Raw genomic sequence first — 24093 nt, forward strand, 5'->3', positions numbered from 1 at the left:
GCTGACATCCCCTCGGGTGCTCGCGTGGTCTTCGCTGTGCTTCATCTCCTTCGCTCACAGGGATGCCAGTTGTGGAGGGGGGGCTCACCGGGGGCGTCATTTTACTGTGGTCGCCTCTTGGCAGCCCTCTCCAGGTACAGCCCCTTCCTGAGATACCAGGGGTCGGGACGAGAGCCTGTGAATTTGGGGGCACACAGTCCAGACCATAACACGAGGCGTGGCGTGTAATTGTGTGTATTTAATAGAAATGGTACAAAGAGCAGAATAAAGGGGACCTGTCAGCTTTCTGTTCAGCTTCCCCACCGATAAATTAATATAAAAAAGCAATTCTGATCATTGTAGGCACAACTACACTCGGAGGTGAACACGAGTGAACAGATGGGCCTTTACCAGAACCCCACACCCCAGAGGAGACTGCTAACGCAGATGCGCCGCTGCCAGGGTGTTTCCCACACACGTGCTTTAAGAACTGAGGCACAACTAAAAGACTGTGCCTGTGAACACACTTTTTCTTAAAACCGTGCTGTTCGGGTCTTTCTAAACCAAATGCGCACCCGAGTCGTGGAATCCCGCGGCACGGTGCGCCTGTACTCGGCCCATCCCCCATGCCTTGCTGGAAATGTGGTTTCCGGCTTCTTAGCGTTTTTACTCAAATCTCTCCCTATCAGTAATGTTCTGGAAGTAAAGCTGCTGAGGCAAAGGGTCTGTGTATTTTTCAAGAATATTTGCAAATTATTACGAGATGGCCCTCCATAAATATTGTAGCTTTCAGACTCTCGTCAGCATGTGTGAACATCCCCTTCTCCCTCCCCTCTTGCCAGCGTCACTTTTATTTTCCTTAAAGTGCACACCAGTCTCCTGAGTCAGGAAAGGACGCACTGCGGTCTGTGAGCCCCGGTGAGGCTTGGCCGCTTGCCACGTGTTCATGGTGTTCGGCTGCTCAGCCCTCCTGGTTGGAGTGCTCCTCCTGACTGTTTTCCCCTTCATCTGGGCTGCCACACACACCGCCTTTCTACCTCCTTCCTCCTCCGGAGCCCCCACACCCACCCCACTCCTGCCCGGGTGCCTACCAGGACCCACCTGGCCCAGGTCTGGAGGCTTCACCTTCCCCTGCTGCCAGGGAGGGGCCTTGTGAGGACAGGGCTCAAGGGGCCCAGCAGCAAGGAGCCAGCTGTGGCTGGCCAGTCCCCGTATGGTGGAGCAGGGGAGCCACCTTTTCCAAGTCCCTGTGGTACAAATGGGGGCCGGGGCCTAGAGGGGGGAGGCGTGCACGTCCCTTAGGGATAGTACCCATCTCTGCTCCCAGTGTCCAGGGTTCCCCGAGGCCTTGTGGGAAAGAAGGGATCAAAGCCCACCATCCCACTCCTGGGTTCCCTGGTAGGTAGCCATCGGCCGTGTCTGAGTTACCCTGTGCTACGGTTGGTTCTGGTGTCACCTTGACTGAGTTGGGGAACACCCGGAGGGCTGGCACCTCCAGGGACGTCTCCTCCTTGCCCCGAGTTCCTTGCCACCTGGCAGCCCGAGGGAGCCTGCAGAGCACCTGGGCTCCCCATCTCTCCTCCCCTCAAACTCCTGCACCTCCATCTCCCAGGCAAAGAGCCAGCCTGGCTCGAGAAGCTCCACCGGCTGCTCTCTGGGATGGCATCTCCCCGCCCGTGTGTTGTTCTGGCCACAGTGGCCTCCGTGCTCAGCGCAACTGCCCATGCACCGCTTTCAGGACACTGGGAGGTGATGGCCCCTCCCAGGTGTAGGGAGAGTGGCCCTGTCCATACCTGGGCCCGTACCTGGGCTCTCTCTTGGTGTGTGTGGGTGCTACCGGGGCTGCTGCTGCCCTATCTCCAGAACCCAGGGGCTACAGAGCTGGGCTCAGGGGTGAAATGAGAGGCCAGGGTCCAACATCTGGAAGGCCCAGGTCCCCTGACTGCTGTGGCCATTGTTTCCTAAGCAAATGCTTGTCAAGGAAGAAGGTGACAGAGCAGATGATTGAATGACTTGGATCTGCATACCAGTTCTTTTTTTTTTTTTTTTTTAAAGATAGAGTGAGAGAGGAGAGAGAGAGAGAGAGAGAGAGAGAGAGAGAGAGAGAGAGAGAGAATTTTTTTTTAATATTTATTTTTTAGTTCTCGGCGGACACAACATCTTTGTTGGTATGTGGTGCTGAGGATCGAACCCGGGCCGCACGCATGCAAGGCAAGCGCGCTACCGCTTGAGCCACATCCCCAGCCCTGCATACCAGTTCTTAACATGCTGATTATCAGTGATTCTTCTTGGTTCTCCAAAGCCACCCTGTCTAGTGGCTGCTGTGCTGCAGTGGGGGTATCTCAAAGGTGTCAGTGTGACTCGATTCAAAGCTGGGTCTTCCTCCCCTCTCATGAACCTTCAGCCCTCACTCAACACCAGGGCGTCAGGGCCACAGTGGCCCACAAGGCTAGCAGGGTCCAGGAAGGAGTGTCCAGCCAGGACAGGGCTGTGTGGCAGAGGGACATTTATAGTTCCAAGCATGGCTTTGCTCAGACCCACTGTGAAAATCCTGCATTTCTCAGTGAGAGAACTTTGGTATGGGGGCATATATAGGGGTTGGGGGGAGCCAGCAGAGGAAGCCGCGGTACACCTGCAGGCACCAGGGATGTGGGGAGCAGGCCTTGGGAGTGAGTGATATGGGGTGGGCCTCAGACCTGGAACAGGGACGACAGAGCAGGGTGGGCAGTGACTGTCCCCTGGGACATTGCCAATAGGGGCCGCCTGGCAACAGAAGCCAGAGGGGCGGGGGAAGGGAGGGCCGTGAGGGTGTGCTGACACCTTGTGTCCCCAGGCCTGGGGTCAGAACGGGGGCTCCAGTACCAGGCGGAGAGGGATGGGGGAGGACAAGACAGGTGAGCCCAGGACTGGGGCTGGGGGACAGTGTTCCCCACATGGTCACCTTCCCCGAGTTCCCTGCCCAGAACTCTACAGGACTTAAATTGAACTCAGCCTTCTTGGTCAGTAAAGAAAGGTAGATTTGCCAGGTTAAAAGGACACGGCAACGTCACGCCACGGCTCCTTAGCTCCATTGGCAGCTTTTAACTATTTAGCCTCACTGACCTCGTGGGGCTGGTGGGTCTCCAGTGCAGTTCTGCACCCCAAGAATGCCTGGTGGGCCTGCCTGGCCCGTCCACCCCCCTGCCTTAGCACACCTGGAAACTCAGTCCTGTGCAGGGTGCCCCCAGTGATCCCCAGCCGCCTCCCTGTAAAATGCATAGCCAGTGCCGCAGGCTGTCATTTCCAAGTTGCTTTCAAAAGTTCCATTTTTCTTCTGGACGCAGCGTGGTTGGCCCAGAGGTACGTGCTGTGCTTGTTTGATGGTGAGAGGGGGCCAGCCAGCCTAGGAGGATGCTGGGCTAAGCAGGGTACTTGCCAAGGCCGAGGCCCGCTCCAGCCACCCAACCTGCCCTTCCCCAAGTCCCCGCATTTATCCCTTCCAGTGCACTCCCTGAGCCGAAACTTCCCCCGACAGTACCCCCAGGACCAGAGTGGCAGCCCCCCCCCCGAACCCCTCTGCACACCCTGCGGAGCCTTGCCCCCTGGCACTGCCCTTGCCTGTGACTGTCACAGGGGAGGGGCTGGGGGCTGCCCCACTGTGGTCTCTGGATGGGAAGCCAGAGACATGCAGTTGGGTTTCTTTCATTTAAAATTTTTAGTTAATGAGAAGCCAGTGGACAAAGAACTGATAAGACCCGCGTGTGTTTATCTGAGGTCCAGCCTGGTCTCTGTGGGGGCTGGCTATCGCCGCTGTGCAAGAATGCTTCTCCTGGCATTCCTAGCCGAGGCCCCGGGCCCCAGTGCTGCAGCCCCCACCAACGCCCACACCCTGGCCTTGAGGGAAGGCTGCCCCACCACAGGGGCTGATTCCCCACCACATGGAGGACACGCTGAGATCTGGGAGTCTGCCTGTGCTCGTTTGTTCCAGCATCAGGGCCAAGAGGGGCCTGGGGATTAGGACCACCCCACTCTGGTTAGCTGAGCCCCATGCTTACAGTCACTCTGGCCTGACCCTGTGCGCTCACGCACAGGCCTGCTCAGTGCCACCAATGAAGAGCTGGTCAGGTGGGTGCTCCTTGCTCTGCCACACAGTCTGCAAAGTTCAGGGATGGAGGGGAGCCCCTGTCTCTGCTTTTGCAGATCCCAAAGAGATGGACACCCAGTCCCCTACACCTCTTGCCCGGTGGGGCCTGTCCTGGGCTTGTTGCCACCACCCCCTCTCCTTCCCTGATCTGCGAGCTCTCTCTCTAGATTTCCAAAGAGGGTAATGAATCCACAGGCACCCCTGCCCCCAACCCATATTGCCCTGGCCTGTCCTCTTTAATGGGTCTGGTCTCCCTGTGGGTCACGAGTCACTACAGTAGCCATGGGAACAACATCTTGCACATATGCTATACATGTGCACACACCTGCACCCTCACAGTGCACAGGTGCCCACACATGTCCATGCATGGACGTGTGCAGTTCACACCAGCCACTTGCCCTGTGCCAGAGTGCACGGGATATGCACATGCAAGCACACACTCGGGCTTGAGATGAAGGCCAGAGGCACAGGCAGGGCTGGAATCCGTGCCCACCGGCCCTGCAGAGACAGCCAGATGGATAACTGGGCGGACCTGGCTCGGGAGCTTGTCCTGGGGATGGTGATGCAGTCAGCTGTTGGCGGGCATGGTGCTGGTCCCTCCCCATTTCAGGCACGGGGACCTGTCTTTTGCTTCCACACCTGGAAGGGCTAACAGGAGGGCAGGAGCTGGTGACCAGCCTCCTGGGAGCCTTGGAGAGGCAGCTGGATGCTGAATGTGCATCCCTCTCTGGAGAGCCCGCCCCAGCGTCTGCTCTGGCTGGCATGTCCCGAGGGAGACTGCCTTTCAGAATGCTCTTTGTTTTCTGTTTAGAAGAGCTGCTCGTCCATCTCAGGCTTGTCTGAAAAATCACCAAGCTCCCTCATGCCTTGCTCCTCTGCAGGAAGAGAGGGGCAGCCCAGAGCAGGAAGAGAGGTCCACTCTTGCCACATTGTTCTAGGCCTTCGAATTCCCTTGTGTGCTGCTGCAGCGTGCAGACGCTCCATGTCCATACATTGCCAGTGTGGTGGCCTGTTCCAGGCCAGGCAACTCCTGCACCCCTCACCTTCCTCAAGAAGATGGCCCATGGCTAAAGACAGTGGCAGGGGCCCAGGGACAATGGGCCTCAAAAGCCCAATGCAGTGCCATAAGCATGAGAGACAACCAGTAAACGGCATTCTCCACGTCTTTGCCCCAAACTCCAATTCTCCCACTTGGTGTGCAGCCTGGGCTAGTCATTAACTTCTCTGAGCCTGAGTTTCCCCATCCACAAAACAGGGAGTGTGGTAACTCCTGCTCAGAGAGTCGCTGCGAGGACTGGTTTGGGGCCTGGCCCACAGTGCTCTAGACTTGTAGTGCAGTCCTGCTGTTCCTTCTGATTCAGAATAGGAGGGCAGACACCTGCTCCTGGCAATGGCACCCCAGGCTCCTCAGGGAGCCCAAGTCCTCCGTCTGGCCCCAGAGAGACTTGGGTAGGCACTCCCGCGGGGCAGCAGTGGCACCAGCTTTGGCTTTGGAACACTGACCGAGACTCATCCACTGTGGCTTTGAGCCATTTCCAAACCTCACTTGGCTGACTGGTGACATGATCTGGCTCTTCCACCTCTGGGGCTCATTCCTGTCACTGCCCAAAGTCATGGGCCAACATGTCTGACCCCTGCCACTCTCCCTTCTGAACAGGGTCTTCTGGCCCCTGCCTTTCCACACCCAGGTCCCTGCCCTGGTGCCTGCACCCCTGCTCCAGCAGGCCTGCCTGAGTAGGTGATCAGTGGCCACTCTGAGGGCGGAAGGGAGGAGGGGTTCACAAGTGGCGCCTGCCTTGCGTGCGCCTGGTGCCCTCCCGGCGCTCGCCGCTCCTGCACACCCCTGGCCTTAGCATCACTCTGGGAGGGCTGCCCCGCCCTCTCTCCATTGCCCACCCTGCAGCCAGATGCCCCCGCTCCTCCCTCTGGAACTCGAGAACTAGTGCAGGCGCTGGGAGGTTGAGGAAACCGTCCCTGAGCCAGCCCAGTCTGGGGATTTCTTTCTCATCCAGCCATCAAATCAGAAAGTCACCCCACACAGTGACTCCTTTCTGTCTCCTCCACACGCACGCACCCCTGTCCCCTCAGTGGCACTTGCTCTGGCTTCAGCCTCTGCAGCCACTCCCAGCCCTGTGGGGGGACGCTGGCACTCCTGGTCCAAGTGCTTGCCCTTCTCCCTCTCACAGGCCCCTTCCTAAGGGGAAGGGGCAAGGTTAACGTGTCCTTCATCCATCTTCTAGCTGTACTGTCCTCGGAAGGAGGTATGTGGGCCCCAGGCACAATCCCCCGGACCAGGCTTGTTGAAAATAAACAAGGAGGCTGCTCCTGCAGAGCTGCATCTCCATCACGGGAAAGTCTTTACGCAGCAGGGCGCGTGGCCTCCTGGCGCAGATCTTGCTGGTGAAGTTCAGCAGCCTTCCTCTGGGCTCAGGCATTCCCTGTTGGATAGGAAGGGGCAGCCAGCAGCATTTACTGAGCATCTACGAGGTGCAAGTACATGGCAGTGGAGCTGGTCAGAAGCTGCCTGAGTTCTCTGTGCTCAAGATCATTAGGCTCTAAGAGCCCAAGACCCATGAACAAGATGTGTTTGGCCTTGGCACTAAAGCGGATGATGGCCTGGGCTAAGGGGACCTCTCTCTGGATGAGTCTGCAGGGCATTGCCAAAGCAGCCATTGGACACACTGTGCCTTGTGTCCAGGTCTGGTGGTCCCTGAGCCCTGGCCTCCTGAGACACATCCCAACACCACACTCTCTGATGGATTGGGGGCCTCGCCTTCTCCTCCAGGTGTTGGCTCTGTGTGTTGCTAGCTCCATGGCTTTTACTAAGCATGTGCTAGGTGCTGTGCTGGCTCTGGACTGACCACAGGAAGGAGGCCAGATGGACACAGACAGGGAGCCAGCTCATGGTTCTTTGTGTCTTTTCCCCTCAGTCCCACCTCAAGTCACAGTGACCTCAGGGTGCGCATGAGGCTAGCTGAGGGCCATCTACCAACTCCTGTCCCACTGGTCCCTGAAAGTCAAGGAAGATGGGCCTGGCTGGTCCTTCCCAGGACTCCATGTGCCACAGAGCTTCAGTGGCTCCCTCATCTCCCCATCACAGCCCCCCAAGCGCTCTGCACACAGTGCTCCTTGACTTGTGGTGGTGCTGTGTCCCCAAAACCTGTTGTATGCGAGAAATGCACTGGGCATGCCCACCTGCCTTGTGCCTTGCCCAGCCTCACAGCACACTGCAGTGCAGCTGCCTTGCTGACCGCCTGCCAGTCGGGCTACAGCTTCTGCCACTGCCAGCACCACAGAACATCATGCTCACGTCACCAGCCTGGGAGATGGAAACTCAAACCTCAAACTGTGGCGTCCACAGAATGCATATAGCTTTTGCTACCTTACGAAGTCAAACTGATGCAGGTGGGAGGCCTTCGTCCTGCAGATGAGGAGGTGCTGCCAACACTGGGTCTGGGGACACTGATGTCCTTTTACCCTTGCAGACACCTTCAGGTGAGGATAGTCCAGGTGAGGATTCTGGGACTTGTAAAAAGAGGGGCTTGCCAAAGGACAGGTAGCCAGTAAGTGGAAAACATAAGGCTTCATGGCCTATTTGTTTCAGGCAACCAGGAAAAGGTACTATCAAGTCCCTAGGAAGCCATGGAGAATCTAGAAGTAGGGAAGGCTGCTGCTGGTGACCTTAGTGGACCTAGCCCTCCAAAGATAGAGAAAAGTTCAGCAGGCAATGGAGGAGGATGGGACAGCCTGCAAAATGGAGAAATGCGGGGAAGTCTAGTGGGAGATCTCATGGAGCAAATGAAGGGATGGAGGGATGGAGGGATGAGTGGTGGATGGATAGAAGGAAGGAAGGATGGAGGATGGATGATTGTACATGATGGCTGAATGAAGGATAGATAAACGGGTGATGGATGGATGGGTACAAAGGTGGAGGATGGATAGATAGAAGGGCAGATGTTGGGCAGATGGTTAGAAGATTGCATGATTGGATGGATGGATGGATGGATGGATGGATGGATGGATGGATGAGTGGTGGGGAGGTAACTGGGTGGATTAGATGGGTAAGAAGATGGAAGACAGATGGGTAGATGATGGATGGTGGATGGATAAAAGAATGGACAATGGGTGGTTGGATTAGGGGATGGATGGGTGACATGTACTTTAGTGTGGTTTGAGTTTGCAAAGGTGGAAGTAATGTCCAGATCTTTGTTCCAGGGTTGAAGCAAAGGTGCCCAGATGGCTAGGTTGACAGAAGAAGCTATATGGGTCACCCTAACTGGGAGCACCACAAAGCTAAGGTCAACAACTTCAGGAAATGGAACAGGAGAGCCCAACCTGGCTGCTAGTATCTCCACGCCAGTACTAGAAGCAGCTGGGAGGATGCAGAGACAAAAATGAGCAAGGGTAGGCTGTGGCCCTCAGGCCTGCAGCAGGGGTGCTTATGGGTGATCTGATTTCTGGATGGGTCAGGTTTACCAAGAGCCAATGTTAACGTCAGTCCGAGGCACCAGAGACTTGACCTCCAGACTCCTGAAAAGATTTTCTTCTGTGTTCCAACCACCTCATCATCCCTCCATAGCCGAGAAATCTACTGTGATCTCCAGACTAACACCCGACAGAACTGGGCCAGAGGTTTCTGATGCACGGCTGGGAGGGCCAACTGCATTGACCGCCCATAACCTTTCTCCTGGGCTGGACTGTGCTCATCTTAAATGGTTATTGATCAACTGGCACAGGGAACAGGCCAGCCATCCCCCAGGATGACCTCACAGACTGCTGGCCTGCCCGGGTGCCAGCTGTGAGGATGCCTCCTTCCCCCACCGTGCCTGGCTGACTGCAGCCCTGGGAGCCCGTGGAGCCTCAGCTGCACTGCCCGCAGGAGGGTGCAAGCTCGGTGTACTCCTTGTCCAGGGTGAGGACCTGCCTGCCGGTGACCCTGCTGTTGCTGCAGGGAGTGAGTGGACTCACAGGTGCAGGTGGCGTGGAGTGTGGGCCGGCTGGGCAGGTGCCATGAACACAGCTAGGTGAGCGGTCAGCGGCCATGTGGCTGAAGAAGGGTTTCGGGATGAGAGGCAACGCCTGTGAGAGCTGCAGTGACCCTGAGCATGGAGAGCCCCTGGTGCCCTTGTGCCCTTGGCCTCAGGGGTATTCCACATCCTGCCAGGCAGATGCCACCATCCCCTCTTACAGAGCCGGAGACAGAGAAAGGGTGGTTGACTGCAGCCCTACCACTGGCTGGAGATGGTAGCCCTCCTTCTGCCCAGGACCTGCCACCTGCCAATTCTAGAGATGGTCCCTGTGGCGTGTCCTTTCTCAAGTGCTTCCCCCAACCTGCACCCACCTCAGGTGCATCATATGCAGGACGGGAAGCCCTTGTTCCAAAACCCTGGGGCCACTCGTCCCCCCCCCCCCCGGGGGGCTCAGAGGCTCTGTCAGAGAACCCCAGAGTTCCTGGAGAGAGACCTGAGACCTGACCCAGGAGCGAGGGCCACAGCCGGTGCTGGGAACCATTGGATTTCAGTCAGCTTTTTTGCCACTGTGACAAAAGGATCCAGCCAGAACTGCTGTGGAAGAGGAAAGGTCTACTTAGGGGCCGGGTTCAGAGGTCTCAATCCACAGGTAGCCAGGTCCACTCCTGAGGGCTCGAGGTGAGGCAGGGCATCATGGCAGAAGAGGTGGCAGAAGGAAGCAGTTCACGTGATGACCAGGAGGCAGACAGAGAGGTCTCCGCCTGCCAGGTACAAATACACACCCATAGCCTCGTCCCGGTGCCATCTCCTCCAGCCACACCCTGCCACTTCAGTTACCGCTCAGTGAATCCCTATCAGGAGATTAATTCACTGATTGGGTTAAGACTCCTGGTACCCAGTCTTCTCCTCTGGACCTTTCTTGCATTGTCTCACACATGAGGTTTGGGGGGACACCTCACACCCAAACCCTAACATAGCATGTCCCTCTTCTCTGGCTTAGAGCTGCCTGGGCGACTGCTCAGCCTGTGCCCAGCACAGTTCCATGGACCCGTCCTGCTGCCTGATCCCATGTTGCTCCCCTCCAGCCGAGCAGAGTGGGAGCAGCCTGAGAGTGCGTCTTGTGTGTGTGTGATGGAGGTGGCAGGGTAAAGGAGCTGGGAGCTGGGGCGGGCTCTGCACCTGGGACCTGGTAATCAGCTGCTTCTCAGCTGCCTGCTGTAGCCTGAGAGCAGGAATCCTAGAGCGTCCAGCCCCTGGGGAGAAGGACCCAGGCTGGGGAGGTTGCTCTGGCAGGCCTCGGACACAAAGTGACCAGTGGTTGGGGGCCTCAGGCCGGGAGTGGCTCGCATCACCACCCTGCCTGCCCAACGTGGCCTGGAAGCTGCCTTCTGGCCCTGACCTTGCTGCAGGTCTCTTGGTGCAGCGGGGCTTCATGCTCCACATTGAGCTTGGGCAGGCACCACTTTTGGAGCATTTGCCCCCATTAACGTTGGGTTCGGGAGGCCCAAGGTGCAACCTCCTCACCCTGGTCCTCTGGCAGGGCTTAAGGGCCTGACGGCTGGAGGGATTCTCCCCATGGGCGGGGCTGTCTATTCACTTGTCCAGTAGGTCAGTGAACGGGCCCCGAGCCCCTGTCTTTAGGGAGCTCACCATTACCTGGGGAGTCACTCCATCTGGGGACAGCTGTGGTGCGGGCTAGGCAGTGGACGGTAGTTCAGGACATTTTCCTGGAGGAGGTACCACTGGGGCCGTTTTGAAAAGACCAACAGTAGCCATCAGGAGGGACATGGATGTTTCTGGAGGTCGTGAGGGAGAATGTCAGGGCAGGGGAGTCACAGCATGCTGGGGAGGAGTGGTCACAGGGGAGGGGACACGGGCAGCTACTGCAGGAGCCCCCCCTGCAATGTGATCACATTTTGCCCTCTCCTTGGTGCCCGTTCCTTCCCCGGGGCTGATTCTCTCACTGGACAGACACAGTGTGGGGAGCTGGCATCCCGAGCAGGCTCCTATGGCCAGTCCTGGCATGTAGGTGCCCGGAGATGAGGGTTGTAGGAGAGACGAGCCTCCGGTCCAGGTTGAGGGAGGGGTGATTTTCCTACTTCTATTGGCCTGACTTCGGGCAGGCAGGGGCTGCAGTCTGTGTGTGCCTGGGAGGAGAGGGCATGCTTTCACCTGCCGTCCACTGCAGCTGAAGCCTTCTCCAGAAGGGATCCTGGAGGGCCTTCATGGAAGGGCTTGTGAGCAGGGCACAGGGGCTGTGGTGGAGGCCATAGGAGCCCAGCACGGGCAGCAGCAGATGCCAGCCTCAGGAGGAGGCAGGCTGTGGGGCATGTGCAGGCTTCAGTGCCAGGGAGACCGTCCCTGGGGCAGGATGAGCCCCTGTGGGATGCTGCAGGACCCTCAGTGGACAGTGGACAGTGCTGGTGCACTTGGCACTGCTCAAGTAGCCTGGCTGCCGTCTGTTGAGTCTTGGGCCATGGATTTGCAACTTTGAGGTTAGGTGCTGGCTGGAGGTCACGCAGGCATGAGGCAGTCTGGCCTGGCTCCTGGTTCCTCTCCACTCAACTGTCTCATTGCACTTGATCCCAGAGGGAAACTCCAGCCCCTGCAGCAAACACCAGAGCCTCTTGGGACTTCTGGGGCTGCAGGTGCACCCTCAGCAGGTGAGTATCCTTGCCCCAAGCAGACCAGGTCCCCTAGAACCTGAGGGCTTGGCAGTGAGTGCTCACTGTCTGTGCCCAGCTCCCTCCATTCACCACTGCCCATCGATGGCACCAACACTTGTGCCTCTGATGTGCTGAAGGTTGGGTGGTGCCGGGTGTGCCAAGAGTTCCTGGCATTTGGCTGGCTTAACTCAGAACCTCCTGGGTGTGGGCACCCGGGGTCTGTCCGGCCTTCCTTCTCCAGCCAGTCTCTGGGCCCAGTTCTCCCAGCACTCCTCCTTCACTCGGCCCTGCCCTTCCTCGGTCAGATGCGGGAGCCCAGGCTCTGGGTCCTGGAGAGGCTTCCCTGGCCCCTGACGCAGTGCCTGAGTGCCAGCGGCTGCACAGCTGCTCCCATTCCAAGCCTGGAGCTTCCCGGCATCACCGGGCTCCAGGCCCCGGCCACGCGGGCTCCGAGTTGGGAGGCCACGGCTTGCCGCCTGCAGTGGCTGTTCTGCCGTTCAAGGCAGCGGCTCGGCCTGTCCACAGCCCCAGCACCCAGGGCTCTGCCTGGAGGCCTGCCGGGTGGAGGAGCCCTCCCCACCCCGGTGGGCTCCCGGAAGCCCCAGCCCTCCGTGGGCTTGGGACAGGAACCTCCCACTGGAGGCCGCAAGCTTCACAGGTCTCTTCTCCAGCTCCAATTTGCTTTAATTTTAATTTAATTCCCTTTAATCTTTAATGAAAAGTTGTAAAAGTAAATTATTTACCCGAGAGAGGCGGCAGCTCCTCAGGAGCGGTCTCGGCTGGAGGGTGATTACACAGGCGTCCCAGCGGCCGCGTGCGGAGCGGGAGCACTGGGTCCCGGAGCAGCCGGTTGCCTTGGCGGCTGTTCAGCCCTGCGCCGGCTCCAGCACGCAGGCCTTGGTGTGCTGCGGGGAGGACCCCGTGTTCTGTCCACAGTCAGGTCAGTGCGTGTCCTGTAGGAGGAGCAGCATGCTGGGTCTGGGGGGACGTCCCCTCTCCACGTCTGAGCTGCCTTGGGCTCCAGTGCACCCAGCCGAGGCCCCCTTCCTAATGCGGGGTCAGAGGTGGGTGCAGAGCCGGGGCTGGGGTCTGACTCTACCTTCCCATGCGCCCAGTGCCCCTGCGTTAGACCCTAGCCCGTATCTCCTCACTCACCTCCTGGGTATTGACCGTGCTTCAGACTCCTTTTCCAAACTCTGTCTCAGCACAGTCAAGTGAAACGTCTGGGTGGAGGAAAACCATAGTTGGCGTAGTTGGTTGGCTTGGAGGAGTGACGTGCAGGAGGGGCTGTGTGTGCAGCTCACAGGATCGGTCACAGGGACGAAAATATAGCTACTGGGCACCAACATGGTGCTTTCACTTGATTCATGTTTGATTCTGAGCTTCCTAGCAGCCAGTGTGAAAAGGCAAGTTGCTTGGCTTCCATTGGTAAGGAGGGAAGGCCGGTCAGGTTGGTTGGTTGCACACCTAGCAACTAGCTATGCTATCATGGGAGAAAATTTACCAGAAGAAAATTCACTAGTCTTTACCAGAAGTAGAAATTAGAGAACTTTATTCTAGATCTGCCAGTGCTTCCCCAGAGGACTCCTGATGGCATGGAGGAAGTGAAGGAGACCAACAGCTGGGCCCAGGACCTGGCTCTCATCACACTGAGGTTTGCCACTCTTCCCAGGTGAACTCCTTCAGCTTCACCTAGAGAGAAAGGAAGTTCCTTGACAATCCCAAGCCTTCCAGAGCCACGCCTCCCAAGGCCACGCCTCCCAAGGCCATGCCCTCCAAGAACAAAACTTCCCTCTCAAACTCAGGTCCACCCAAGACCCATGTCAACTGAAAGCCGGAGTGTGTCCATCTCTGAGACCTTGACTCTAAACGTGCATCAGCTGGTCAGGCCCGGAGCACCTGGGCACCTTGCTCCTTGTTCTGAGTCTACCTTTTTTATCCTACATCTGACATTTGCATTGAAGTCTACCTCGAATTCCTTGCTTCTGCTGGTCTCCTGGGCAGGTGAATGGAGTTACAGGGAGGAGAGGCAGGACAGCCTCACTCAGAGTTGGAGCTCTGGAGCAAAAATCATCCTTCACGTTCCGGCCTCTGGAGCCTTGTCCTCAAGGGGCAGAGCAGGTGGGGGCTGAGCCGGGAGGGCAAGGCTTCACGGGTCCCGCACCTGCCACCGTGGTGACTTGCACTCGCCCTGGGCCTGCTCATGTCTTAGAGGGTTCCTTGAACCATGTGTGGGAGCAGGAGCCGGGTGCAGCGCGGCCTGGGAGGGGCCACCCTGCCGTCCTCCACGCCTCCTCTCCCTGCTCCTCCCCACAGCCCGCTCTGAGGAAGACAGACGGTGCCTGTGGACACCACATCGGAAACGCATGCCCAGCACCGCCCTGGATGAGGGGAGCTAGGCTGTCTTCTGAAGTCCACTGTGGTCTACGACCACTGCTGGACAGGCCTGTTCTCCCTAAGAACCCAGCAAATACCTCCGAGGTGCCAGCAGAGACCAGCTGCCCCTGGCCCAGGATTGGCCCTCCAGCACCAGTCAGCAGAGACCAGACTGGAGGGACAGCTGAGATGCTGCAGTGCCCAGTCCCGACCAGTGGGCCCGCAGGTCCTGGGATCCAGCCCTCCTTGCCCTGTCCCATGGCTCTAATTCCTGTGTCCACCCTGCTGTGGCCTAGGGCTTTGCTCTTGTAATGTGGCTTGCCCAGAGCTGGAGTTCTGCCCCTCTCTGGTGGCCCCTAACTGGCCTGTCTCTCAGCTCTGGAAGCTGCTCCTGGGAAGAGCCTCGGCCTCGGTTCCAGCCCTGCTGGGGCCCAGGCTCCCAGGGAGGGAGCACCTCAGGAGTGGAGGCCTGGGCTAGTGGTTCCAGGTCCTTCTGCAGGGAGCAAGCCTGCAGACTGCACACAGGGCTGTCCCCGGTGGTGGGGGACAGTGAGCACTAGGTCGCATGGCCGGGCACCAGAAATACAAATCGAAACCAGAGGACAGGGTCCCTCAGCCCACTCAAGACGTCAGGCCCCAAAAGGCAGACAGGAGGCAGTGTCACAGGGACCGGGGGACTGGAGCCCACAGGGCTGAGGGGGAAGCACTCTGGCAGCGCCGTCCTCCTCCGTGGCAAGTCCTCTCAGGCGTCCACGCAGAGAAACTAAAACTCGAATGAAGTTCACAGCAGCATTTCCTACAGTGAGAGGTGGAAAACCCAGGTGCCACCAACAGAGTGCACTTCTGCATGTCTGTGTGAAGAATCATCATCACTCTCCTGAAAAGGGGTGGCTTGCTGACTCCTCCTAGGCCACCGGTGCCTCCCCACCAGGTCAGGGCTTGCTTCTGTGTGGCAACCCACATCACCCCTCTGCAGCCCCGAGTTCTGCACCTGCTCTCTGTGCTCCTAGAAGACAAGGTGGCCCGGGCCTGGCAGGTGGGGATCCTGTCAGCTGCAGTAAGAGCCTGGAGCCAGCCCAGCCTCCCCTGCCACGGGCCACATGCCCATTCTCTCAGGCCCATGTTGGCCACCCTGGGCCCAAGCCCAGGCCATGTCCCTTCCTGTCTGCCAGCGCAGCCCCGGGAGCCCTGGCCTCGCGTCTCCTATTTTTAGCCTGCGGTTCTGCAGAGCCTGCCGGGTACGGCACAGAGCAGCCTCCTCAGGATGAAGTCCGTGACTCTGGCCAGTTCAAAATGCGGAGGAGAGACTGGGGCCAGAGGCTCAGAGGAAAAGACGGTCCTTGACCTGATTTAATACTTTGAGAAGAGAAGCTCATCTGCTCCTGGGAGAAGCCTGGCGACATGCGGTCCCCTGCAGGAGCCGCCTCCCCAGGAGTGCACCCTCATGTGGGCCCGGCATTGGTTCCCAGGTCCTCTGTTGGGAGTGCACTTTAGATGGTGGCTCCAGTCCCCTCCTGTTACAGAGGAGCACGGGATGGGAACACAGCCAGAGTGAGTGGAGGGGCAGGGTGTGGACAGGGCTCCCAGCCCCAAGCCCTGTGCTGCCCGCGAGGACCACCCTTTCATTCCTTCAACAGATAAGGAAGAAGACCAGTGTCTGCCACGTGCCTTTCTGTTCTGGGTCCTGGGCACCATGGTGAGCAGGAAAGCCAGGGCCAGTTTCCTGGAGGAGAGGCAGAGACAGCTAATGACTAAACGAGTCAACAAGAAAGCTTCAGACAAGAGGAGGAGGCCTATGAAAAGTGCAGTGCTGACGGGCAGCGAGGCCCTTTGCTGGGTGGTCAGGGCAGCCTCTCTGGGGAGCAGGCCAAGAGACCGTCAGGAAGGAGCTGCAGGTGGGGAGCCGAGGTGCAAAGGACCTGGGGGCAGGGATGGTGTGCTGCAGGGACAACCAGGACAGTGGTGGAGGAGGGGCAAGCTCAGGGCCAGCAAAGGGCAAACCAAGTGGAGATGTCCCCCACCAGCATTGTCACAGCAGGGTCTGAGCCTGGCCTGAGAGCGTGTGGACACAGGGGCCCGACGGGAACTGCAGGAGAGAGTGCTGGCCTGGGGAGGCGAGGAGAAGGCACAGCCCCACTGACCACAGGACATGCCCACTGGCTGGGGCTGGGTGTCAGGTGGAGAGGACAGACTGACCCTCCAGATGAGTGGGAGCCACTGGACAGGGCACCAGGGAACAGGCATCTGAGAAGTGGAGGCCTCCATTTTGCCTAAGTTAAGGAGGGGACACCCACTAGCTGCCCAGACAGGCATCGGGGATTCTAAGTGAGGAGACCAAGGCTCAGGGTGCCAGCTGTGTCCATTCACAGCAAGACAGGGCCACACCAGCCTGTCGGCTCTGAGCCTGGCTCTGCGTGCCCAGGCTGGCTGTCCACCGAGGGGCCTGGAGGGGCTCCCCGGGCTACCGGGGCTCCACTCGTCCCCAGCCCCCCTGAACTGATTCTCGTTGCTCTGAAGAGGCTGCATTACTGCCTAGTGGTCCGGGGGGTGGGGGGGGGACGAGGAGCTGGCAGACCAGGCCCTTCCTTCCGGAGGCCCCTCCCCTCAGGTGCTCACCTTGCCATGACTGAGCTGAGGGCCCCACACCAGACCCCCACTTCCTCCAGACCCCGGTGCCCTCCTGGGCCCCCCACTGTGTCCCCGGGGCCTCTCTGGGAGCATGGTGGAGCAAGCACAGCGGGAACAAGGGCCCTCAGAGCCCACACTTCACGGTGGCCCTCCAGCCCTGCCTCGGCGGCCGTCTGCGAAGTCTCACCTCCCACGCTCCAGCGCCCTCCTGCGCCCGCAGACCCAGGTCCCGGGGCCAGCTCCTCTGGGGCTTCCGCTGTTCCTGCCCGGCAGCCTTGCTCATCGGGGCTCCGGAGAGGAGGCACTCCTCTTCCCCAAGGTTGGCAGGCAGCTGGTTCTGGTCCCAGGTCCGAGAGGTGAGCCCGCTTCAGCCCCGGTGTTAGGACAGTGGCTCTGGGGGCTGCGAGTGCGGCCTGGGCACAGCTGTGCGGCAGCGATGTCCTCTCCAGGACAGCTCAGTCACTGGCCGCCACTGGGCTGTTATCCTGAGATGTATTTTCACCGTGTTCCCTAAGCAGCACCCTGTGGGTCCCCAGGGAGCCAACCAGGGTGTCCTTTGGAACTCGGGAACCGTGGCACTCTCTGGAGAAAGCAAGCCTGCCCTGCCCGCTGGGGAGACGGGCTTCCGCGCAGCCTCACGGGGAGGCGTGGTGTGCCTGGGCCAGGATCTGACCTGCTGGCGCCGCAGAGGCTGCCCCCTGAAACCGGAAGGAAGTGGCCACTGAGGAGCTCAGAAGCCCACTCACTTGGCAGCTGGTTGGTGTAGGGGTCAGGAACCAGGGTGGAGTGACCAAGTGTCCCAGTCTGCCTGCACTGCAGGACAGGCACACTGGCAGACTAGGGACAGACAGCTAGACCTGCGCACTGACCCTTCTCCATCATTGCCCTCCCTGCAGGGGGCATCGGGGAGGCCAGTCATGACAGCCACACGTCCCAGCTCTGGTAGGAGCACCCACAGACCCCCGCCAGGTCCTCTCAGCCTAGCCCCTCACCCCAGCCCACCTGGGAGGTCAGGCCCACCGTGCCAGCGCTGCAGGTGAAGTGGAGGAGGCTTCAGCTGGCGGAGGTCAGAGGGGAGGCTGAGACCCCCCAGGGCCCAGCCCCAGGCACATGTCTGCTTCCCAGCCAGATGTCAGGCCCCACGCCCTCCTCCTCTTAGAAAGGGACAGGGGAGGAGTCCCCCAGGAGCTGTGTTCATGGGGACAATTGCTTGCAGGACAGCGACTCTCCAGCTTCGCCATCCTGTCTCCCCTGGGGCTGTGCAGAGCTGGGCTCCTACGGGTGGACGGCAGGGGGCCGTGGCACAGTCTGCGGGAAGGACAGAGCAGAGGCGCCCTGGAGCAGCCGTGCTCCCTCCCTCCCTCAGCAGCACCAGCCACGTTCCCGCTTGTTCAAGAGCGTCAGACTGCACCTGGCTGGGTTCACCACTCAGGGGACATGTAGAGGTGAGGGGTGCTGAGGACTGACGGGCACCTCCCTGTGCTGGGCCACCTGTCACACAGCAGCACGGTCCTCAGGTCTCAAGTCCCTCAGACACTTACCATGCGGCGAGATGGAGCTTTGCTGGTGTCGCGGCTGACCTCTCCAGAGGGACATTTCTAGAACCGGGTGTGGATACCTCCTCACAGATGGCAGTGTTGGCTTGGCTGCATCTGACAGGAGTCTCAGGCCCACAGACAGAAAGGGCCATGAGTGTTGGGTTCCTCTGACGCTCGCTCTGGCCTCAGCAGAGCCCGGCAGCTAGTGCAAAGAGCAGCCCGTCCTCTTGGCTGCCCGCTGTGTGCCAGACACTGGCGGAAGTGCTTATGTGTGCTACAGCTGGACCCGTGGGCAGGGGCTCAGCCCCAAGCAGATGCCAGCCTGGCCAGACTCAGCTCAGGCGGTCCTGTCAGTCAGGGCTGTGAGGTGCGGCAGAAGCAAAGTTTTGAGGGCAAATCAGAGCCTTAAAAATATATAAAGGAAAAGAGAAAGGTGTCCTCTTCCTTCTGGAACCGTCCCCTGTGCCTGCACCGAGGGAGGGACCCCTCCGGCCCCCTGTGGACCCCCTTGCTGCTGGGTCACTGCAAACGCAGCCTGGCCCACCTCTTGGCTGACTGGCCCGTTCTCTTCCACTGTGAACTCTCTCAGCGCTGGGACTTGTTCGCCTCTGTCCGTATCACACTGGCTGCAGGTGCTGGCAGGGTGCGAGGGACCATCGGCGTTGGCATGACGCAGCTCCTCCTGCCCCTGCGTAGCTGGCGCCGTGGAGGCCTTGCCTTGTAGACGGGGAGGGACACGAGTGCAGCCACTGAGCGGGAGGTGGCTGTGGGCCGACGCCAGCCGCTCACTCCTTGCCTTGGTGGTGCCGTCACCCGAGACGGCCTGCCATCTCCCCACCAGCCCCGGCCTGGCCCGGCCCCTGGCTGGCCCCACACCTGCCGTCCCACAACGAGAGCACTCGACCTGCATGGCTGGCTTGGGGACAGGGCAGGAGCCCAAGCCACCGTGAGGAGGGGAGCCTCTCAGAACTTGGCCTCCGTGTGCCTCCTACCAGGTCCCAGGCCCTGCCCCCAGGCCATCCTGCTGGCCCAGGTCCCGTGAGCAGGTGGGAGTGCCGGCCTTGCTCCTCCCGTGGGCCAGGTGGATCTCCCTGAACCCAGCCTCCTCCAGGGCCTCTGCCAGTCACTCCTGCACTGGTCTCCTACCTCCCCAGCCTGACTTCAGGCACGTGGTCACGGAGGGTCCAGTCAGGTGCCGGCTGCCCTGCCTGGTCCTTCCCCATTCCCACCCGGTGGTTTCTGACCCTCACCTGGGCCAGGGGAACCCTGGAGAGCCCGGGAACGGTGGGTAGGGTCAGCCTTTCTCTGTGGCGGTGTTAGGAGCACCCACGGTGCCTCAGGCCGAGGACAGTGAGCGCTGTCCTCTGCCCCACGGTGTCTCTGCCAGACCCTGCTTCAGAGGGCGTCCCGCCCCGGGCTCTGCACCCAGCCTGGCCTGGAGGGGCCGGCCGCATGCTGGGGGATCCGGGAGGAGGGGTGAGGGCCGCCTCTAACCTTGTGTCCCTTGCAGACGTGCTGGTGGACGGACAGCCCTGTGACTGCGAGGCAGCGGCGGCCTGCCGGGTGGGCGACCCTGTGAGCCTGGAGGTGCGGCTGACCAACCGGAGCCCGCACAGCGTGGGCCCCTTTGCACTCACGGTGCTGCCCTTCCAGGACCACCAGAACGGCGTGCACGACCGCGAGCTGCAGCACACGCTGTCCTTCGTGGGCTCCGGCACCTTCTACCTCGACGCGGTACGTGGCGGCTCAGCGGGGCCTCCGTGGCTGTCCTCCCTCCCCCGGGAGCCGGGCTGCAGGGTCCGCCCAGATCAGCAGACAGGGCTCCTCTCGACACATCGTAACCCTGTGCCACCTGACCGGGGTCCAGGAGGCCAGGACGATGGCCGCACCTCCCTCGAGGGCCAGGCCAGGGAGCACTGGAGTGCGCTCAGACCCGGTGCTCCTGTCACCGGGGTGCCCTCACTCCCAGACCAGCAGCCACTGCACACCAGGTGCCCGAGCACCTGCTCCACCTGCTGCACCCCAGCCACCCCCACACTGCAGCCCATACTCCTGACTCACAGAACCCCCAAACAGCTCAGAGAGGGAAATGCAATCATCTTCTTTCAGAGATGAAAACAGGCTCAGAGAGGTATAGCAACTTGCCCAAGGCAGCACAGCAAAGAAGTCTGGGAGAGGGCATGGGAGCCAGGCCTGGGTGGGCTGACTCGGGCTGTCCCTCCCTTCCCCATGTCCTGCTGCCTGGGCAGGCTCAGGGCACTCCTGGTGGCTTTGGGGTGGGTGTTGGTAATATGGGCTGACGTCCCTTCCTCCTCCCACACAGGTACAGCCTTCAGGCCAGGCATCCTGCCTCGGGGCCCTCCTCTTCCTCTACACCGGGGACTTCTTCCTGCACATCCGGTTCCACGAGGACAGCAAGAGCAAGGAGCTGCCGCCGTCCTGGTTCTGCTTGCCCAGTGTGCACGTGCGCGCCCTGGAGGCCTAGGCCTGAGTCCCCTGCTGGCCCCAGTCCCGGGGACAGGGGGAGGCCGGCCTCCACCCCACCGCAGGCCTAAGGCCTTCCTGCAGCTGCCCTCTCCTCCTCCCCCCTCACACCCTGTCCTCTCTCCCTTCTCCTGGGGAGTCCGCTGGGCTTCCCAGGAGCCCCGCTGGGCCCTCGCCCTCTGCCCACACTGAGCGGGGCCCTCGGGAGCTGACCAGGCCCCAGGCCAGTGCTGGGAGCGCTGCGCTGCTCCGGACAAGCCCCACACCGCTCACCGCTGGAGCCCATCCCTGCTCCTGCCCTGGCCACGGGAAGGCAAGCCTGAGGGTGGGCACCCCAGAGGGCCACCTTGGGCCCTAGGAATGTCCTCAGGGCCAGCCCTTCCTTTGGAGGCTCTGAGGGCAGCCAGGAGGGCGAGGACGTCGTGGCTGTGCCAGGCTGGGCCTGGGGCTCCCCACCTGGGCGGGGTTCTGTCTGGGAGCCCGTCCTGGGTCCCTGTCTGTGACACATTCTCCAATAAAGAGTCTCCCTCGCTGCCTCTGCACAGCGCTGGTCTGCTCGCTGGGGGGGGGCGGGGCGGGGCGGGCAGCTGGCAGGGCCACCCACCCAGCACAGCCCGCATCAGGTGAGGAGGTGGGCCGGGGCCGCCGCCTTGAGCCAACGTGGTTGGCCAGCGTTGTGTGTCCCCACGGTAGGGCTCCCAGGTCACTTCCCCCCTGTGCTCGCTGGGCCTGCCCCAGAGCCCGCGCAGAACCGGCCAGAGCCCCACACCACGCTCCTCCGCCCTGAGCCCCCGGCTGGCCCTGGCTGGCCCGGCCTCTTGCTTTCCCTGCTGAGGGCCACTTGACCCGGCCCCTCCACACAAATGCTCCTGGAACACTCCTGCAGCCCAGACGCGGCGCTGCCCCAGGAGCTCAAGGTCCACCCAGGGCTGCCACCCAGCTTGCCCAGCACCTGCCTCGCTGCCAGTCCACTCTGCAGGCAGCTTTGCAGGCCGGCGGCCACCCAGAGGCCCCCGCCAGTCCTGCCTGCACACTGGGTCGTGGCCGGGCAGGGGCAGCTTTCCAATCACGGAGCTGCCAGGGGAGCTGAGGGCCCTGCTCTCGGCCCACCCCGTTGGCCCTGCCCACAGACCCTGCTGCCCACGGAGGAGCCCAGAGCAGCAGCCAGCTTGGAGCCACCGGCCCTGCGTGGCTTCTCAGCAGGACAGGCTCAGCTGCGGGGGTTCTTAGCTTGAGTCCCCCACCAGCTTACCCCAAGACGGGGACTTGGGCACTGACAGCTGGTGCCGGAGGTTGAGGGACATCCCCAGGGGGTGCGAGTCACCGGGAGGGGGATGACCATAGAGGGTGGCCCTGAGTTCCCAGGACGGGCGGGCGGCTGGCACCCACCTCCTCAGGGGGCTTGGGGAGGGGAGCCAGCTGTGGGCGCCGTAGGCACACACCGACTCCGAGCCACTTGAGGCCACTTCCCGCCCAGGCAGCTCCAGTCGGCCAGGTGGCCACCTGCGCGAGCAGCTGGGTCCCAGAGCCGGACCTCGGGCGTCCCTGGATGCCGAAGCTCCCAGAGCCCAGTGGGCACAGGGCTCCGTGGAGCAGAGGGAGCGGGGGCCGCAGGAGGCCTGAGGGCTGAGGGCGCTTCCCAAGTACCTGGACGTCCTGATCCCCAGACCCGAAGGATGGGGTTCTTGGCCGCCCGCCTGTGGCCTTCTGATGTCATCCAGGGGTGCTGCAAGGTTGTGGGTCAGTGGCACGTGGGTCACAGTGCCCGCTAGCTGCCCGTTGGTCTCTCAGCTTGAGGCTATGGGGGACGCAGCCCAGAAGGCCGGCTTGGCCCAGGTGTCGGGACCCAGGGGAGGCTCCGCGAGGGGTGACCTGGCTCCTAACGGGCCCAGCACTCTCTCGGCCTCAGTGTGCACAGATCCCCAGACACGCTGCCGAGTGAAGGACGGGGTGGGGCGCCCTAGGCCGGCTGCTGCAGGCACCGGCCCCATTGCCCTCTGCTTCAAGAGACTTCTATAAAAATACGTTGAAGGTGTGACCCGTGACCTTCCTGGGGTCACAAGTGACAGCGCACCTGGTGTGGGAAGGAGGACGCAGGTCATGGGGACTTCAGGACGGTGTGCGGTTGGGAGGGTGGAGACACAGGCTCATGTAGAGACCTCGCAGAGCTGATGCGGGGTCCCGGCCGAGTTGGGTTCCAAGCAGGAAGCGTGTTGGTGATTGTTTCCAAACACAGCACACCCAGGTGACCTGGACCCCATCCCTGAAATTCTGCGTCCTCCGGGACCCTGGCGTGTGACCCTGCTGCGCTCTGTGCTCCTGTGGGGGTTCGTTCGTCCACAACATGAAGCACTTCAGGGCAGAGCTTCCTAACCCACGCTCACATGGGCACGGGCTGCACAGAGAAGGGGGCTCCTCCCTGGAGGCGTCCCCAGCGGCCTGGCCACGGGCCAGCTTTGAAAGCCTCACTGGGGCCCTCAGCCTGACAGCTCAGAGAACCTCTGTCACTACGACACCTTCAGAGCCAGTCCCAGTGCCAATAAGCAGGGCTTTCACACGGTCACCTGGCTCCCGGATTATGACAAATAATAGATATAGAACAAGAGGCTGTCCACAGCAGGGACGTACAGTGGCCTTCCTGCTAGACACAACTAACAAAGACAGGAGTCACCTCCGCAAACAGGGGACAGCAGCAATCAAGACCCCCATGTCAGTGAGCAGACAGCAAGGACCCTCGGCCCAGGCAGCGGGTCCCCAGAGCGCCGCACACCGACTCCGATGCGGACTCCTGAGGGAAAGAAGAGGGGACGGGCGAGACTTAAAACACACCATCCACACGTCAGGGGGTCACTCGGGGACCCGATGAGACGCAGCGACCTTAAAGGGAGGCAGAAGGACCATGACCTTCCAGGAAGTGGTGGTTTGATTGACAGCTCCCTTCGTGATAGCTGGGAGTGCGCTGAGTGACGATGACGCTTTTCCATAGGTGTGATGAACTTCACCCAAGCCGTCCTCCAGCACAAAAGCTGCATCAAAGGGAATGCAAACAGGACTTACGGGAGAAAGAGATTGACACAGGAGCTGGGGGTGGCGCTCAGTTGGTTGAGTGCTTGCCTCGCCCTGGGTTCAATCCCAGCACTACACACACACACACACACACACACACACACACACATGCACCAGATGGAATGTCAGAGATGCAAAAAAGAAAGAACAAATACAGCAAAATCACATGGAAGTTGGTGAGGGATGGTTGGAATCCAGGTATAGGGTGCTTTGGTTTCAATCTCAAAGGTTCTGGAAGAGGGCCAAGATGATGATTGACAGAC

At 60.6% G+C, this 24093-nt stretch overlaps 1 protein-coding gene across 5 annotated transcripts in view; it reads left to right on the forward strand.

The window, feature by feature from the left end:
* Trappc9 (trafficking protein particle complex subunit 9) overlaps nucleotides 1-21288 on the forward strand; it is a 503680-nt gene extending 482392 nt beyond the window's left edge. For all 5 annotated transcript variants that reach the window (XM_077800373.1, XM_077800372.1, XM_077800369.1 and 2 more), the window contains 2 exons: nucleotides 19791-20014; nucleotides 20604-21288. In XM_077800373.1, coding sequence (XP_077656499.1) covers nucleotides 19791-20014; nucleotides 20604-20765 — 386 coding nt within the window. In that variant the 3' untranslated portion in view covers nucleotides 20766-21288. The remainder of the gene's footprint in view (nucleotides 1-19790; nucleotides 20015-20603) is intronic.
* Nucleotides 21289-24093: the final 2805 nt, after the last annotated feature.

The sequence above is a fragment of the Urocitellus parryii genome, chromosome 7 (assembly GCF_045843805.1).
Source record: "Urocitellus parryii isolate mUroPar1 chromosome 7, mUroPar1.hap1, whole genome shotgun sequence".
NCBI classification, from domain to species: domain Eukaryota; kingdom Metazoa; phylum Chordata; class Mammalia; order Rodentia; family Sciuridae; genus Urocitellus; species Urocitellus parryii.